The sequence below is a fragment of the Psammomys obesus genome, unplaced genomic scaffold (assembly GCF_907164565.1).
Source record: "Psammomys obesus unplaced genomic scaffold, mPsaObe1.curated_primary_1811, whole genome shotgun sequence".
NCBI classification, from domain to species: domain Eukaryota; kingdom Metazoa; phylum Chordata; class Mammalia; order Rodentia; family Muridae; genus Psammomys; species Psammomys obesus.
This window is the reverse complement of record NW_026585626.1, coordinates 6,770,060-6,787,950: the sequence shown is the minus strand read 5'-3', so window position 1 is coordinate 6,787,950 and position 17,891 is coordinate 6,770,060. Positions and strand designations below refer to the sequence as shown.

The 17,891-nt window shown below is 54.7% G+C and overlaps 1 protein-coding gene across 2 annotated transcripts in view; it reads left to right on the top strand.

Moving 5' to 3' along the window:
* Foxp4 (forkhead box P4) overlaps positions 1 to 8,811 on the top strand; it is a 54,350-nt gene extending 45,539 nt beyond the window's left edge. For both annotated transcript variants that reach the window (XM_055613576.1, XM_055613567.1), the window contains exons 10-17: positions 241 to 324; positions 450 to 618; positions 695 to 771; positions 1,483 to 1,584; positions 5,016 to 5,137; positions 6,337 to 6,403; positions 6,733 to 6,902; positions 7,178 to 8,811. In XM_055613576.1, coding sequence (XP_055469551.1) covers positions 241 to 324; positions 450 to 618; positions 695 to 771; positions 1,483 to 1,584; positions 5,016 to 5,137; positions 6,337 to 6,403; positions 6,733 to 6,902; positions 7,178 to 7,325 — 939 coding nt within the window. In that variant the 3' untranslated portion in view covers positions 7,326 to 8,811. The remainder of the gene's footprint in view (positions 1 to 240; positions 325 to 449; positions 619 to 694; positions 772 to 1,482; positions 1,585 to 5,015; positions 5,138 to 6,336; positions 6,404 to 6,732; positions 6,903 to 7,177) is intronic.
* The last annotated feature ends 9,080 nt before the right edge of the window (positions 8,812 to 17,891 follow it).

Here is a 17,891-nt window from a genome sequence, read left to right as displayed (position 1 = left end):
TGTGTGTGTGTGTGTGTGTGTGTGTGTGTGTGTGTGTGTGTGTGTGTATGTATAAGGGAGGGAGGGAGAGGTGTGTGAATGAGAGAGGCAAGTGTGTGTGGGAGGAAGGGAGAGTGGAAGTGTGTGAATGAGAGGGAGGTGTGTGTGTGTGTGTGTGTGTGTGTGTGTGTGTGTGTGTGTGTGTCTGTGCTGGGGCAGGGAGAAGGAGCCACGGCCTCCCCTGACTGTGCCTTTCCACAGCTCGCCAAGGAGAGTGAGCGGCTTCAGGCTATGATGGCACACCTGCACATGCGGCCCTCAGAGCCCAAGCCCTTCAGCCAGCCAGTGAGTGCCCCGACTCCCCGGCACCCCCCGCCCTCACACACGGTGTACTCCTGGCCTTGGGGGGCCGCCCCCTCCCGTTGCTCACAGCTGAACCCATTCCCTGTTCTCCCTCCTCGTTCTCCAAGGTGACCGTCTCTGCAGACCCATTCCCTGATGGCCTCGTGCACCCCCCAACTTCAGCCGCTGCCCCTGTCACACCCCTGCGGCCCCCCGGCCTGGGCTCTGCCTCCTTACATGGTGGCGGCCCAGCCCGCAGGAGAAGCAGTGATAAATTCTGCTCCCCCATCTCCTCAGGTGAGGCTGCTGTGGGAGGGGCAGCCCCCAGGCAGGTTCCCCATCTGCTGCCTCACCCTCTGCCTGTCTCCCCCAGAGCTGGCCCAGAATCACGAGTTCTACAAGAACGCCGATGTCAGGCCGCCCTTCACCTACGCCTCCCTTATCCGCCAGGTAAGCGTGGAAGGCAGGATGGGGTGGGGCTGGCGAGGCCGCTGCACCCAGGCCTCCCGGTACCCGACCATGAGGTCCCTACCTCCCGGAGGGTCCTGGGACCCTCTGGTCCCACCTTTCTCCCTCAAGCTGTGGCCTAGTTTGCCTGCAGTTTGTTTTCCCATTAGCTTTTTCTGTCCATATCCAGTGTCACACTCATTTCTGCACACACTCACTTAGCCTCCACACCCTTCTTGTCTTCTTTCCTGTCCATGATCCTCTGGTTAACGCTCACACGGTACTCAGGAGCACACGGACACGCTTGTACAGGGTGTCTCTCTGTTCTGTGGCACTTGCTACAGGTGTGCCTTCTCTCACACGCGCCCAGGCTGCACTTTGCCCAAATAAGGACAAATTCCCAGCCGCCTCGACAGTAGTACTTCTGAGCTCCCTCCTCTTAGATGGGGGAAGCCCTCTCTCCCCCTCACACCCAGCCCAGAAGAGGTCCCATGTTCCCCGTGCACATGCACAGCCCCTAGAGACTGGATTCCGGATACCCTCAGCCCCTGTCAGCTCCTTAGCCTTGCTGGGACGCCCAGCCTGCCGTCCATCCTCTGGTCCACACACCCGTCCTTACGGGCCCATCAAGGGCTGTACTGAAGGGCAGAAACGTAGGGTCTAAGGAACTCCAGAGCTAGGCTGAGGGCCTCTTTGCCCTGTCTTTGCCTGCAGGCCATTCTGGAAACTCCGGATAGGCAGCTGACTCTAAATGAGATCTACAATTGGTTCACCAGGATGTTCGCCTACTTCCGAAGAAACACTGCCACCTGGAAGGTGAGGCCTGCCCTACCTCCCCTCGTCCTGGCTTCCTCTAAACCTCCACGTCCTGTTAGACCAAGGCTGCCCAACAGTATGTCTTCTCAGCAGTCCTGCAGAACTAGCCCACCAGGGCCTCAGACACACACAGACACACACCCTCCTCCCCAGGGCAGGAGCTGCCGAACGTTCAGAACCTCCTTTTTGTAAACCGGGGACTTGCCGTATGGCCCAGGCTGGTCTGAAAAATGTGGGTTCGCGTGATCACCTGCCTCCACCTTCCTGAGTGCCAAGATTTTAAGTGTGCTTCACCACACGGTTAGGCAGCTCTGGGCATGGAACCCAGCCCTGTGTACACTAGGCACGCACAGTTACTTCCTTTGAATGACCTTGGCCGGCCTTGTGCTGTCTCTTTAATGAGAAGAAATTACTTCTCTCCTGTATGGTATGAAGAATTCAGCCCTGTTAGACAGGGCCTTGGGAGTGGATGCTGCTCCGCCTCCTGGCAGGTCCTGGGGTGAATCCACAGGTACTTCATGGAGACCCGCAACTGAAGGCTTGTGTGAAGTTGGGGCCCTGGCCCTGGTGTACATGGACAGATTGAGGCCCGTGGTCCGTTCCCAGGAACACGAATGGGCACCCACATACCACACAGCCCCCCAGTGGCAGGGAGATCTCTCCAGTTAGTCAAGTCATTTAACACTTTCAGCCCTAAGCATTTTCCTAAGAGACCAGAGGAATCCAAGACCCTAGGAAAATGGGACACCGAGATGTGGGCTGGGACAGTAAACCACGCTATAGTCAAGATAGGGCATGCGTGCACATACGCGTGTGCCTTACACTGTGTAGCAAGGTGGGAAGTTGGTTATCTAAATTTAGGGGAGGAGGGGGAAGGGAGTATTGGCCCCTTCAGGAGTTCTAGAAGCCTAATTGTATCTCTGGCTCTCGGGTCCCCCTGCTGGCCAGTGGGAAAACTGCAGTAAAAAAACGCCACCTCTTTCACTGTGACCGCCTCTCAATGCCTGTAAGGGAGGCCTGGGGAAGGGAGGACCAGAGCACTGCCCAGGCGGGGTCTGCAGTTGTCCAGCCTTTTCTACCTTGCTAATGTACATAGGGCTACTAGAAGGGCCTGTCACATCATCTTCCCTTTCCTATGCCAAGCTCCAAAAGCTGAGAGAGACTGTGTCTGGGCCAGCCGCTCTGATTGGTTATGAGTGATGTCACTTCCTGGCAACCACAGTCCTGCCCCCTTTTGGAGCCAGCGTCTTGTTCTAGGAGCTTCCATCTTCAGGCCAGGTCAGATGGCAAACTCTTCAAATGATACAGTCCATTTCACCTGAAGTTTAACACAACAGAGAGCCTGATTCCGATGTGGGAGCTGCTTCGGGTCTCTTTCTTAGCTCCTTTTTTGTTTGTGTTGTTGTTGTTGTTTTCATTTTGTTTTGTTTTCGTGACAGCCAAGTATTGGCCCTTCTACTCTGCTTGGCTGTCCTGGTCTCTCTTTGTAGATCAGGCTGGCCTCAAACTCACAGCGATCTGCCTGCCTCTGCCTCCTGGAGTGCTGGGGTTAAAGGAAACGGTGCCTGACTTACTCTCTTAGCTTCTAAGTGGCCATGCTAAAACAAATGATCCAATTACTCACCCCCGGCCTCTGTTTCATCCCTCCCACACACACCTGGTCCAGATACAGTGTAGCTTGTCACTGTCACTCAGGGATGCAATGCTGCTCTGTCAAGTCAGAATGTGTTGGCTTGACAGTCAACTTCATGCTGCAGGGGAAAGCATAGCCTGTGCTTTCTTTCGTCTGTCTCCTTGAGCCCATCTCCCTCTACTTTACTTAGTTTTTTTTTTCTTTTTAATCCCCACCCCCAACCTTTCTGCCCCCGTCCCCACCCCATCCATAGGCGCTGCCACCTACGTTAGACCCAGGGCATCCAGGCTTGGGAGTGGGTGTGGGCCGAGCCAGCTGCCATTTCTTGGGGCCAGAGCTACCATCTGCCAAGTCGATGGTCGTCAGCAGCTCTCCCGTGTCCATCCCCTCCTAGGGCCTGCGTTGCAGGCCCATCCTTTTGTTTACGCAGCCCCCGCCAGACCCCTTAAATTGCCGTTAATGTTTCAGCGTAACGAATTAGTCTCTCATCACGAATCAGGCTTCGAAACGAGGGAAAAAAGCCCCGGCGAGGCCACCCTCGGAAATTGGGGTCATTCTCATTTGCAAAGCGGAGGATCGGAGCCCCGTAATGCGGGCAAATTTATTCCGAGGCAGGAGCCCCGGCGTGATTAGGCCCTTTGTAATTATCGCTCCGTGAGATTCCACTCCAGCCGCCCGCCTCCCTCGTGGGTTAGCAAGCGAGTCGGAAAAATACACAGGATTTAATTAGAGGCAAATTAAAATTGGTAATGAAATCGGGCCAGTTGCAAGAGGCAAGAGTTGGATGGGAGAGAGGGAGAGGGGATCTCCAGGGGCACCCAGTGCCCGCCTTGCCCGCTTTCTTCCCGTTTAGAAATGTAAAGAGGAGACGGAGATGGGGGGAATTGGAGGAGGCTGGTGGGGAACGGGTAATGGGGACAGGGCTGGGGCCGTGAGAAAGAAAAACTGAGAGCAGAATACTGAAGTGGGACCAAGGGACCTGGGGACAGGAGATGGGTGGATCAGGGCCCTCAGTCAGGCTTCCAAAGGGAATTGGGCCCAGCAAAAACCCCCACCCCCGCCCATGTGTCCTACCAACCAGGTGACCTCAATTTCTGAAGTTCTGTCGCCAGGAGGAGGTGGTAGCGATGAGCTGACTTACCCTGTCTTGTTTTCTCGAAGCTGTGCATTTAGGTTGTCTTTTCAAGTCAGCGATTGGCAGCCACATATATGTATTAGGCTCCACTGTATACATGTGCTCCCAAGAAGCTGTCTGTTCAGAGCCACAGCTCCAAGTCGCGCTCCCCACACCCCACCCCGCCCCAGACCATGATACAGTTGTAGAAGTTATTTGCAAGCTCAGAGTTCCTTGAGTGCCTGAGGCATGGTGTCCCAGCCTCTCTAAGCCACCAGGGTCCATGTTCGATCTTAAAATCAGAAGCCAGGAACGACTGCTGTCGGTGTGTTTGGCCAGTGAGGATGGGGAAAGGCACGGTTTCATTTCACTGGCAGCAGCATTTTTCTTTCCTTGAGACGGGGCCTTTTTTGGTAGTCCTGGCTGGCCTGGAACTCCTTGTATAGACAAGTTGGCCTCTGCCTCCCGAGTGCTAGGATGAAAGGCATGTGCCACCATGCTGTCTAGAGACAGCATTTGCTAAGATGAGGCAGAAGTGGGCAGCTCCTGGCAGAAGGGTAGGTGAGAGCCTGGAAAGAAGGAATGTGGTTATTGTTGCCTGGGACATGAGATGTGGGACCATGGGAGGATCCTCAGGGTATGTTCATGGGAATGGAGGTGAACCCCTTTTCGCTGCATCCCCAGAATGCTGTGCGCCACAACCTCAGCCTGCACAAGTGCTTCGTCCGAGTGGAGAACGTGAAGGGGGCCGTGTGGACCGTGGATGAACGGGAATACCAGAAGCGGAGACCACCAAAGATGACCGGGTATGTGGGCCCTAGCTGAGTGAGTTGTTCCCAGCCTGGCCTGAGCCAGGTTGGCTCCTGCTTCTCATGGACACCCTGGGCTCCCAATGCCACCCCGAGGAGGGAATCTGGGTGTCAAGGGTGGAGGAGACCGGCAAGCTGCATGGGCGTGACTGACAACTCGGGGATGGGCTCTGTTCTGTTCTCACTTCTAAGAGAAGAATCAAAGGGAACAGGGTAGCAGAGAGTAGGTTAAGATGCCTTTGGTACTCAATGCTTCTTCTCCCCAAGCAATAGCCTTGCTGTGCAGGGCGAGACTGCTAAACGCCCTACCATGTGCCCACACTCCACACTGGGTAGTGCCATCTCCTTGCCAGCCTGGGCCCTCTTGCACCTCTGCTTCTCCCTTACTGTGTGACCCCTGAGCTCTGTGGGAGGGAGGCAGCCCCAAGCCTCAGCTGCCCCAGCACCTCTGGCTTCTGGGGCAGAAGAGTCTGCTGGATATGTGGTGCTCCCGGGGGCAGGTCTGAGCGCATGGTTCTGCTGCCCTGAGTTCCAGAAAGTGGACCTTGTGTACAAGGAGCCATAGAGGCTATAAATCAGGCTTCGTTTGCCAGACTTCAAGAAATGGGCATGATGGCACAGTAGAAGCTGAGAAGAGGCTGAAGGATAAGGAGTTCAAGGGCATTCTTAGCAACATAGGCACTTCAGTAACCAGTCTGGGCTATAAGAGGCCCTCTTCCTTCCTTTTTTTTTTTTTTTTTTTTTTTTTTTTTTTTTTTTTTTTTTTTTTTTGAGACAGGATTTCTCTGTGTGGCCCTGGCTGTCAGGAAACTCACTCTGTAGACCAGACTGCCCTCAAACTCGGAGATCCACTTGCCTCTGCCTCCCTAAGTGATGGGATTAAAGGCACGTGCCTGGCAGGGGGAGAATATGAGAGAATGATCAGAGAGAAAAACTGCTGGCCATGTCCTGTGAAAAGGGAATTCTGGGAGTCTGGCCCTGCTTTCCAGCTCTTAGCCCCAGACAGCTCTGAGGCTGGTAGTCCCTGCTCCCTGCAGGGCTGTGAGCTTTAAGTACAGAGCAGAGAGAGCAAAAGAGGATCCAGCTGCAGCGTCTCCTAGAGAAATGGGAGAGTGGAGCACCCTCTCATCTTGGTTTGGGCCTGGGGAAGGTCTCCTGTAGACGTGTGTGAGTCGAAGTTGCCTTTCCTCTCCTAGGAGTCCTACTCTGGTGAAGAACATGATCTCCGGGCTCAGTTATGGCGCGCTTAATGCCAGCTACCAGGTGACTGAGCCCCCCTGCTCCCATTTGCCCCAGCCCCTGGCTTTGCCCAGCCTCCTCCCCCAGAGGAGAGAGGTAGGTTCGCAGGAGGGTGAAGACCACTCCCACTCTCGGCCTCGTCCCTCTGCCTTACTCCAAACCTGTGCTAGTGTGATTTCAAGCCCGGGTTTGGGAAGGGTGAACTTAGGACCGGCGGCCTGGTACAGCCACAGACTCCCACCCCTCAGCCACCAGACTAGCATCCTCTGTCCCCAAGTGGGAGTCCCCAAATCGGGCATTGCTAGGCCAGACCAGCTTTGTAGCCACTGATAACTTTACCCTGTGTACTCCAGGCTGCCCTGGCAGAAAGCAGCTTCCCTCTCCTCAGCAGCCCCGGCATGCTGAACCCTGGCTCAGCCAGCAGCCTTCTGCCCCTCAGCCAGGATGACATGGGTGCCCCTGGAGAACCACTGCCCAGCAACGGGAGCAGCAGCCCCCCTCGCCTCTCCCCTCCTCAGTACAGGTGAGTGTACATAAGCCCCTCAGGCGGAGCGCAGCTGCAGCTCATCCATCCCACGCCTCTGTGCAAAGGATATGTGATCTCTTCTAGCTTCTTGGGACTCCTGTGGGTCTCCCCACAGCCCTCTCTACCCTCCCTCCCTTCCTCCCTCTCTCCCTCCTTCTCTCCCTCCCTCCTCCGAAGGTGAGATTCCAGTAGGGTTCTGGGCTTCTGGGTGAATTTGTAGGAGGAAGGGGAGGCCCTGGCACCCACATGTCCACATCACCCTTTCTGTGCAGCCACCAGGTACAAGTAAAAGAGGAGCCTGCAGAGGCAGAGGAAGACAGGCGGCCGGGACCTCCCCTGGGGACCCCCAACCCCGGCACTGTGGGGCCTCCGGAAGACAGGGACCTGGAGGAGGACCTCCCGGTAGAGGACACGTCCTAAGGGCTAGGTGGGCAGGTAGGGCAGGCCAAGACCCTGCCCCCCCCCCATCCGGACCCTGGCCCACCCATCCCACTCTACAGCCCCTCCGACCTCAAGGCACTTCGGGGACTCGGACTGGGGGAGGGGGGAGATCTGGGCCAGCAGCTCCCCATGACACCTGACTGACTGACAGACGCCTGGAGGCAGGCACATTCCTGCCCCCGAGAGAACACAGAACCCTTGGCCTGGGACCCATAGAGGACATGGAGGGCCCAGGCCCTCTCAGACCCTCCCTGTATCCCCAACCACCACCACCAGCAGAAGGGCCCTCCTTCCCCACCAGCGCCCCCCTCCAGGGCCCCTTCACACGGGGAAAGAGACCCGCAGGCGGGGCTGAGCCACCCTCACACCCTTGACCTTCATCCCCTCTGTCCTGGCTGCGGCAGAGGTTTCTGACCAGAGGGACCCTTCCTGGTTGTCTTCCCTTACCTTCTCTTCCCAACTGTGAAAATTAGTTCTCCAGTTCCCAGCTCACTGGGGCAAGCAGACCCACCCCTCAGCTGCTGGGGGGGAGCAAGTTGTATCCTGCCCTTCTCCCCTGACCTGAGACAGGACCCAGGCTGAGCAGGCCTCCACCCCCACCCTGCTTGCTGGATGCTCCTGTGGCACCCTGACTTGAGGGAGCGCTGAGGGGACACCCCCCCCCGTGCTGACCACCTTCAGAGCTGTGTGCATTGGTGGTCTGTGTGGCCTGAGTATCACAGCACAGAGAAAGCCAGGCTCACCTCCAGCCTACAGTCCCCTCCCCACCCTGCACTGGGGTCCTCTCCCCTCAGCACCTCTTCCTGCCCCCCCCCCCCAGTTAAACGGATGACCAAAGACCTTTCTTATGCCGGAAGCAAAAACCAAAACTTTTTGTTGGCTTTTTCCTTTGTCGCCTCCCGAGTGCCCCTGCCCCCTGGCCCCAGGCTGGAAGCCATCCCTTCACTTAAGTTATTGTTTTAAACCAAAGTTTACAGTGTCTGTTGGTGGCAAGACCCTCTCCTTCCCTCCCCCTCCTCAAGGGTCCAGGGGTCCTACCCACTTCCCCTCCGCTCTTCCCCTGCCTAAGGAGAAGGGAGAGGGCAGAATCCTGCCCCCAACCTTGGGCTGCTTTCCGGGGGTTCTTCAGATACCTCCATAGGACCAAGCCCCCATCGTGCTGGAAGTGTGGATTCCAGCAGAAGAGCTGGAAACGTTGAGACTCCGAAGACCCCCTATGGGGGACCCACAATTCAAGGCCACGGACTGGGTGTAAGGGGTGCCCAGAGCACCCTGACCAGGCCCCTTCCCCAAGAGAGACTCCTTGGATGTTTCCCGGGAGAACCCCACATTCCCCACCAACCCTTCTCCCCACCCCACACGAGCTGCCCTCCTGAGAGGCAAGGGGCCCCCGGCCTTCCCCATGTATCCCCACCTGTGTTCCATTTGACCAGCACAGAAATATTAAAGTCCTCTATTTACCGGGCCCTGTGTGTGTCGCCAAGGCGAGGAAGGGGAGTGCCCTTGGAGCTAGAGGGCCTGCTGAAGACAGGAGCCAGGCCTGTGAACCTGTACCAGGCGCAGACGTGATCCTCCACTCCCGGCTGGCGAGGTGCCAGGCCCTGCCCATAGGGCATGGTCAGCTGGGCACTCTGTTTTATATGGGAGTGTATACAGCTCGTCACGTTGGGCTCCACCGTTGTGGCTACGTGTGTGCTGCCCCACGCATGGTGCCCAGGTAGGAAGGCCTCACGTCACATGGATGGGCATGTGGGCATCCTGACACGTCGGTTACCTTTGTGCCCTGTGGTGCATGTGTCTGCAGTGGCATAGTGCAGGTGGCTCTGGCTGGGAAAAGGTGGAATCCATTCCGGGGAAACCCTGGATAGTGAGGAGGATCAGAAAAAAGTGGCTCAACTATTAGCCCCAAGGGGAGTCCTGTCTGGGAATGGCATCCCCTTTGACCACTGCCTCTGGGGCACCTGCTCGGGCCTCATCTGCAGGCCCTCCTCCTGGGGAGCTAGCGGGTGGGCTGGTAGGAGTGGGAGGGGCCACAGGGAGACAAGTAACGGTCAGGTCACCGAGCAAGGGGCTGTGGGGTGGGCAGGGGGTGGGTGGCCTGCCGGCCTCTGTCTGCACTCTTGTTTGCTTCTAAACTTGCCTCATCGACCCTTCTCCCCAAACCTCAGCACCTCCACTCCCCCACCTGGTCCTCAGTACTCTGTGTCTGCCCGTACGCACACCATTGAGAGAGGACCGGGCTCCACTTGGAGACAGACACACGCAACACACACACAGCTCACCCTGACAGGCAGCAGTGCTGGTGCCTTCCCTGTGCTCCCTCTAAGGCACTGTGGTGTCTGGACAGCCCCTGTAGGGCAGTCTAACCTGGCACTACCTCCTAACACCTTTGCTCTCCTTTTCCCTCTTCCAGCCCCACAGGAGAATCCAGGGGTGTTAGCTGCCAAGTATCTCACTCCCTTACCCTGTCCCTGCAGAAAGTGGATCTGTTCTGATAGCTGTTCCCACGGGCAGCCTGCTTACCCGGATGCTAAAGGGACAAGATGGCATCCCTTTGCCTCACCCCCTGCTTTGTACCCAGGACAGTTTTCCCAGCAGTTGAAGCCGTTTCTCCTGCTTCAATTAGAATCTTAATGGGTTTTGTTTATTTTTTTTAATTCCCGTTCTTCCACAGAGTGATGGAAACCTTCGTCATAACTATGGTATACAACAGAGGGAGTTGCTAGGATCTTTGAGCTTAGTAGCTCGATCTTCATTTTTGTTTCCAAGTTAGGATCTACCCACATAGCCTTGGCTCTCCTGGAACTCAGCCTTAGCCGGACCACTCAGCCTGCCTCTGCCTCTGTGCTAAGATTACAGATGTAATGCTGCCAGCACTCTGCCTTGCCTCCATCCCTTGCCATCAGGAAGCCTTCCATGCCTCCATCTCCTCTCCTACTGTTCGTTTGTTTCTTTTTAAACATAGCCTCTGGTTATTTCATTAGTTTTTTAAAGATTACTTTATGTGTATGAATATCTTGCCTACATGTAGCAATACCTGGTACTTGCAGAAGCCAGAAAAGGGCATGTCCCACCCCCTGGAACTAAGGTTAGAGACGGTTGTGAGCCACCATGTGGGTGCTGGGAACCTGACTCCAGCTCTCTGAGAGGGCAGCAAGTGCTCTTCACAGCCCGTGCCCCCCACCTCCCGTTAATGGCTGGCACCAGGAGCTTACACTGGTCTTGGCATTTCTGCCCTGCTGCTGACTGGTTCCACACCCTGTCAGAACTCGCCACTCTGTCCCAGGGCCTGTTGCCCACGGCCAGCAGAGGGCGCTTCAGACAAAGCGGACCGTCCACACTGGTCGCTGGGTGCTCCAGGAGGGTGGAGCTAACTCCTCTGAGAATCCTTGCCTAGCCTAGGGTTCCGGTTGCTGTTGGGGCTTTCTGGATACTTCCAGCATGTGGCTTGGGAAACATTCTACAGAAAGTCGGAGGGGAGGAGGAAGAATGTGGGGACCCTCCATACCTGTCCACTCCAGTCACAAGGAAGGATGAAACCAGTTCTAACAGTAATCCGTATTAATACTGAGCCTGGTGTGGTGGCCTGCCTGTACCTGAAACCCCATCACGTGAGAAGCAGGAGGATCGGGAGCCTAAGAGCATTATGGTTCATATAGCCCTAGGCCACTCTGGCCTACATGAGACCCCGTCTCAAAAAATATTCCTCAGAAAAGCATTAACATTTATTGAGACTACTGTGCGCCAGATGCCTCTAGAAGCATTGTCTTTCTTTCCCCACAACTCTGGGTTAGATACTGTATCCTCACTCCTCAGACGGGGAAACTGAGGCATGGGCTAACCTGGTAGCTCGTGCCTGTAATCCCAGCATTCACGAGGCGAAGGGGTAAGACTGCCATTGACTTCAAGGCCAGCCTGGGCTACAGTGTGAGGAGGATGTGGGGCCGGATCCCCACCCCCACCCCCGGTACCTGTGCAGCAGGGAAACTGAGGTAGAGAGAGCCTCAGAAGCGATATTGAGACAGTGACTTTCTGGGACCCCAGCTGAGACTCTTCTCCGGGCGGAATGAGGTAAAGCCGGGTTTACAGCGGGGCGAGGCGGAGCCGCCCTGAGGAAAAAATTGCCGGGGCCCCTCTGCAGCACCTCCGGGCAGAGCGGACAAAGGGAACCTTGTCTGCAGCGGGAGCTGACAGCCCCCACCTGTGCACGTACACACGTCATTGGTTTATACCCAGAAGCCCCTTCGGCAGGTAGCGAAGTCCCACCGCGTGGGCCGGGCCCCCTCCCCTGACCTCAGGAGCAAAAGTTTAGAAAAACAGGGCCGACAAGATGGCCCGTGGGGTAAGGGCCAAGCCTGACAAACTGAGTTCAATCCCCACAAAACCGAATGGTGGAAGAAGAGAGATAACTCTCCTCTGACCTGCATCCTTGAGTCCTCCCCCACCACCACATAAAATAAATAAATGATGCTAATTTTTTTTTTTTTAGAAAGCCTAACCTTGTGCCTGGCCTAACCAGCCTGGCCTGAAAGGTCCATTATCCTAGCAGGACGGTCCAGGCAGGCATGAGGCTGGCCGCCCCAGGTAGCCAAGCCAAGGTGTGGTGGGCGTGTCCTCCCACCGGCCCCACCCCCTTCCTGGGACCTGGATTGATCCCCGGGATTATGCCAGGCTACTCCCTGCTCCCGGCTCTGGGAGAGGTCGAGCAGGACAGCCACAAAGGCATCTGTGAGAATGGAGTTGCTTCTATGACCCGGAAATAGACGGAGATGGGCAAAGCCGTCAGGGCCGTAAGCTGGGTATTGCCAAGTGTTGGTCCAAGAGAGGAGAGATCTCAGGTTGTTCTGCAGGGGACCGGTGTGCGGCCAAGAAAAGAAATAAGCGAGAGCTCTCAGCAGCAAGACCGGCGCAAGGAAATAATAATGATAAAGAAAGCACAGAGAATGCTCACATTTATGGCATATTTGAAGACATGACTAGCAATGTTCTATCAGATATATGCATGCAACAGAGATTTGAGGAATTTGTAGAAGTGCTGAACACTCAGGATCCGGCTGCCTTCCAGAGGAAGGGGGTCCTCCAAGGGTCTGAGCTGGGCAGAGAGAATGGACCAATCATTCAGTTACCCTCTAGAGAGTGCTAGGGGAGCTTGGGTCTGTCTCAACATGCATGACCTTGTCCAAAACATAAACACAAGTAAGGGGTGGGGTCAGGCAGGTGGCTCGGTAGGTAAAGGTCCTCAGTTGAGCCTGAGTTCAGTCCCTGGGATCTGCGTAGTGGGAGGAGAGAACCCACTTCCCCTGACCTCTGCGTGCTTCCACAGCACACGTGTGACCATCCACAGTAAATAAATAAATGGGTAAAGGTGACGGAAACTAAAAAGAAGAGCCGAGCGGGACTGGTGGGGGTGGGACACACCTGCATCTTGGGGACAGAAACAGGAGAATCCAGGCGTTTAAGGCCAGCCTGGGCTACCTGACACCCTGTCTCAGAAGAGGAAGAGGAGGGAGGGGCAGGGAGGGGCAGCCTGTTCTCTGACGGCTCAGGAGCCTGAGGCAGGAAGCCTTAAGAACTTGAGGACACCTTGGACTACATGTAAACACCTAATCTCCGAAATAGTCAAAGGGGCTGGCACCATGGCTCAGCAAGTAAAGGCACTTGCTGCCAAGATCTGAGTTCCATCCCCTCCCCCTCCTCCTCCATCACCTCCTCCTTCTCTTCCTCCCCCACCTCCTTTTCCTCCTCTGAAAATAGAACATGTGAGGCATCAGCTCAGCCACTGAGCTATATCTCAGGCATGGGTGAAATCTTTATTTATTTATTTACTGGGGGAGGTGGAGCCTACCGTGTGCCTGTGGAGGTCAGAGGACAACCTGTGAGAGGACAGGATTGTTCCCAGGTGTGAGGCCCATGTCCCGTTACTCGCTCACCTCAAGCCAGGACAAAGCAGATGACATCTCACCTGGGCTTGAAGATGGTAGAATGCCCAGCTGCCCACGGCTGGCAGCTGAGCAGATGAATGTTGGAGAAATGCATCTGACCCACATCTGGCTATGGAGCAAGAGGCCTGGTCATGAAGGAAGCCTAAAACAAAGGTCAAAAGTCTCAAAAGACAGCCCCAGGAGAGAAGGCTAGCCCAGACCAAGGCCCATAGGGGCAGAGGCCTGGCAATGACAGCTTGAGGCTCCTGGCCTCCCAGAAGAACAGTCCAAAGACAGTGGGCTGGGGAATAAGTGTGGGGGAGGGGGAGGGCTGAGGCTCAGTTCCAGAGATTTTAGTCACAGTGGGAGAGAGCAGAGCCTTGGGGAGGGGACACGGCCTTGGACTGTGGGGTCCTGGTATGAATCTCACCTAGGATGATAACTTCATCCCTTTGTAAGGATGAGTAGAGGATGATAGAACAGGCTTCTGAGTGTGCATGGGCCAGGCCCCCTCTTCTTTGAACCATTTCTTTTACCCTTTAACTCTTCCCCCTCCACACACACACACAGTAAGGAAGCTCTGCTCAGAACTCAGTTCAATACAAAATGCTCAGGAAGAGGGATGGGACCCCAGGGTGGCCTGGAAACCATCGCCAGGCTGAGTCTGTCAGGGAGGGGAGGGGCCGGAGCCTAATGGGTGCCCTGCGTAAGGCATGGCTCTCTGACAGTTGGGGCTCCTGTGAACACCAAGGTAGGAACAAGCGAGGGTCAGGGGAGGGCAGGGGCTCGGCATATCAGCCTGAGTGTGAGGAAGGTTCCTAAGTCCCCCCTCCCAGCATCTGTCCACCCGCTTTCACCTCTCCTCTACAGCCGTGCCCCCACCACACCCCTCAGCTGCCAATTCACTCAACGCTTACACTTGTAAGAGAAGCCAGCTGTCACTGACAGCCCTCCAACAGGCCGTTCTCTTCCTGAGCAGCCACAGTGTGCCACCAACCCAGGCCTGATCCTGCTCCTGTGTCAGAGAGAACCCCAAGCTGGCTCATGTGTCCTTCCCTACCCGTGTTAACTGAGCCTCTACTTTACACTCAGGCTGGTACTGGGAACCTCATGGTGGTGGTGTGGGGAGGGGGGGGGGGGGGTGTCATAGAACAGATGGCCAAACAGCCACCAAAGTGTAATAAACTGTTACACCAAAAATTAGCACTCGGCAGAGAGGGGCTGGGGTGATGGCTTCCTCAAGTAAAGAGCTAACAAGCCTGAGGACCCGAGTTTGAGGCCCAGAGCCCATGTTACAAAAACAAATAATACAAAAAGCAGGCATGTGCATGCTTGAAATCCCAGCACTGGAAGGGCAGACAGGAGTCCTCCCTGCTGAGGCTTCTCCAGTGCAGCCTACTCCAGATGCCCCAGACTAGAAAGATAACCTTCTCCAAAGAACTAAGGGGACAACCTCCGAGGAATAACAGCTGCCACACACATCTGCAAATTCCTGTGTGTGAGCTCGTGCATGCGCAGGAGCACACACAACTTAAAAGACTTTTTGAAAGAACCTACTCCAGCTGGTTGTAGTGGCCCCCAGGAGGCAGAGGCGGATGGATGATCACTGTGTTCTGGGCTAGCCTGGTCTACGTGGGGACATCCTCCTTCCCTATCCCCACCAAAGGAAAGGACTTGGTCCAGTCCCTTCTGCCCTGAGCAGCTTTCCATGGGGAGAGAGTCCTTCTAGACACATCCAATCACCTTAATTATTTAAGAGGCCTCCAATAAAGGGTGTTATTAATATACGACAGTGACCGTGGCCCCAGAGAAGGAACATAGATAAATAATGAAATCTAACGGGCCAGTCACTCACACATTCAAAATTTATTGAGGCTGTCCCGCATGCAGGACACGGATGAGATCTTAAAATACAGAACGGGCTAGACAGTCTCTCTCCTCAAAGAGTCCGGCAGGCAGATAATAAGCAGAAGCTAGGAGAGGCTGTCTGTGAAACTCCCCCAGGCATTTGGGTGATGGAAGGTGGCTAGCAGAGGGCAGCCTTGGGGAGGAATGATGGGCTCCAGAAAGAGCGTCGGAGGCTTCAGCCTAGAGGGGTAGACTGCCGTCGGGCTGAGGAAGCTGCTGCTCAGCTCAGAAACTTGGACTTCTGCTCTGGACGGCACCAACTATGTGCCCAGCTGATACGTGGTGGCTGCAACAGCTCTCTTCTCTGCTTTTTATTGTTGTTACTGCTGCTGCTGCTGTGTGTACGTGTATAATATTGTGCACCACAGTGCACACATGGAGAGCAGAGATTCCCACTCGTCCAGGCAGGGCCTGGCCTCACTTGGTTCCGCTGCTGTGCCATTCCTGTACTCCAAGCTGCCTGGCCCTCTGGGCTCTGGTCCTGTCTCCACCTCCCTCTGCAGCAGGCGTGCTCGGTGACCCCCGTTCATCACGGCATCTGGCTTTCTGTGCGTCCAAGGTCCCAGCGCTCTTACCAGCTAAAGCCTTTTGTTTGGTTGCTTGTCGTTTGTGGATTTTTGTTGTTTGTTTTTTGTTTGTTTGTGAAACACTCTGGCCAACTTGGCCTCAAGGATAACCTCGAACTCTGGGTCCTGCTGCCCTACCTCCCAAGCGCTGAGGTTATAGGTGCCAATTCTGACATTCGGCTCCTCCTCTTCTAGTTTTGTCGTTCTAGTTGACCTAAAACTCATTAAGTAGACCAGGCTAGCCTTGAACTCACAATGCTCCACCTGCCTCTGCCTTTCCCAGCCCCCACGTGCTGGAATTAAAGGCATGAATCGCCATACTTCCCCCCCCCCTTCTAATTTTTATTTTATGTGTTGGGTGTTTTGCCTATGTGTATGCCTGTACATCGGATGAGTGCAGTGCCTGTCGAGGCCACAAGAGGGTGTTGGATCCCCAGACCTGGAGCTACAGATGCTTGTGAGTCACACCATGTGTGGGGGGAGGGGAGGAAGTCAAACTCAGGTCCTCTGGGAGAGCAGCCAAAGTTCTTAAGCACTAAGCCATCCCTCCCCAGGGTCTTAAAAAACACATATTTATTTTGTTTTGCAGTTGTGAGTATGTGTTTTGAGATGGAGGCGTTCTGGTGTGTGAGTGCAGGTGCTGAAGAGGCCAGAGGCCTGGGATCTCCTGAAGCCGGAGTTAGTTACAGGCAGAGTCAAGCTACCCAGACTGGGTGCTGGAAATCGAATATGGTCCCTCTGGAAGAGCAGCGGTGCGTGCCTTAACCCCTGAGCCAGCTCTCCCGCCCCCTTTCTTCTGCTTTTTTAGACAGGCTTGTGAAGGGAGTCTGAGGTGGAAGGCATTGTGAATTTGAGGGCAACCTGGGCTACATAGCAAGACCCTGCCTGAAAGTACAAAACAACAAAAGCCTAAACACAAACCAAAGAAAACGAAAACCAGACAGGCATTTTCATTTTGTAGATCAGCTGTGAGGGCGAAACCCTTCATTCTGCCCTGCTGTGAGAAGACAGAGCTGGGTGGCAGCTAAGAGCAGAGAGGAAGGGGAGTGGGAGGGAGCCATGAGGAAGGAGAAAAGGGTGACCTTGTTCCACAAATAGGAAGCAAGGAAAACAAAGATACAAAGGAGACCCAATGGTTTTAAAGCTTAGGTAACAGTGGCGGAAACCAGGGGCAGGAAGAAGGGTATGGGGGAAGGAGCTCATTTTGTGGTGGAAGATGAAAGCATGATTCCCAGTCCAGGCGAATTTGAGGTGACAACAGAAAACCCGATTGAAGCAACTTCTAATTAAAGATGGAGGACAGAGTTCATGCACTTCCTGTCCTGCCCCCTGAAGCCGGAGACGCCGCCGTGGAGATGGTTTTATTTTAAGGAATAGACTCCAGAAGATGAAGACAGCAGTGGAGACTGCGAAGCTGGGGAAGTGGAAGGGCAACCAAGACCTCAGGCTGCGAGTAGAACCCGATGCACCTTCCCTTCAGGTGCCGCAGTGCGCACTCCCCCCCTGTACACACTCATTCACGTACTTTCACTCATACACACACACACACACACACACACACACACACACACACACAAATCTGAAATAAACTTTTTCTTTTTTGAGACAGGACATTTCTTTTCTCTCTGTACCTTTCCTGGAACACTCTATGTAGATCAGGCTGGCACTGAATTCACAGAAATCCAACTGCCTCTGCTTCCCAAGTGCTGCAATTAAAGCTGTATACCACCTTAATTCTTGAGTAAACTTCTTCCTCCTCCTCCTCATCCTCCTCCTCCTCCTCCTCCTCTTCTTCTTCTTCCTCTTCTAGAACTTTCTATGTAGACCAGGCTGGCCCCAAACTCACAAAGATCCACCTGCCTTTGCCTCCTGACTGCTAGAATGAAAGTTCTGCACTACCATGCCTGGCCTAAAATAATCACTTATTCTCAGATATCGTGCTATATCTATGAAATAAAAGTCACATAATATAAAAATGAGCATTGGTAGAACACAATGAAGTCTTTAGAAATTAAAAATATGATAGCAGAAATAAAAATAAAAGCTGTGAAGACTGGTAGTTTAAGGCAGGGTCAGGCCAGGCATGGTGGTACAAACCTGTAGTCCCAGCAATGAGAAGGCTGTGATAGGGGAGTTGCCAAGGATCCCAG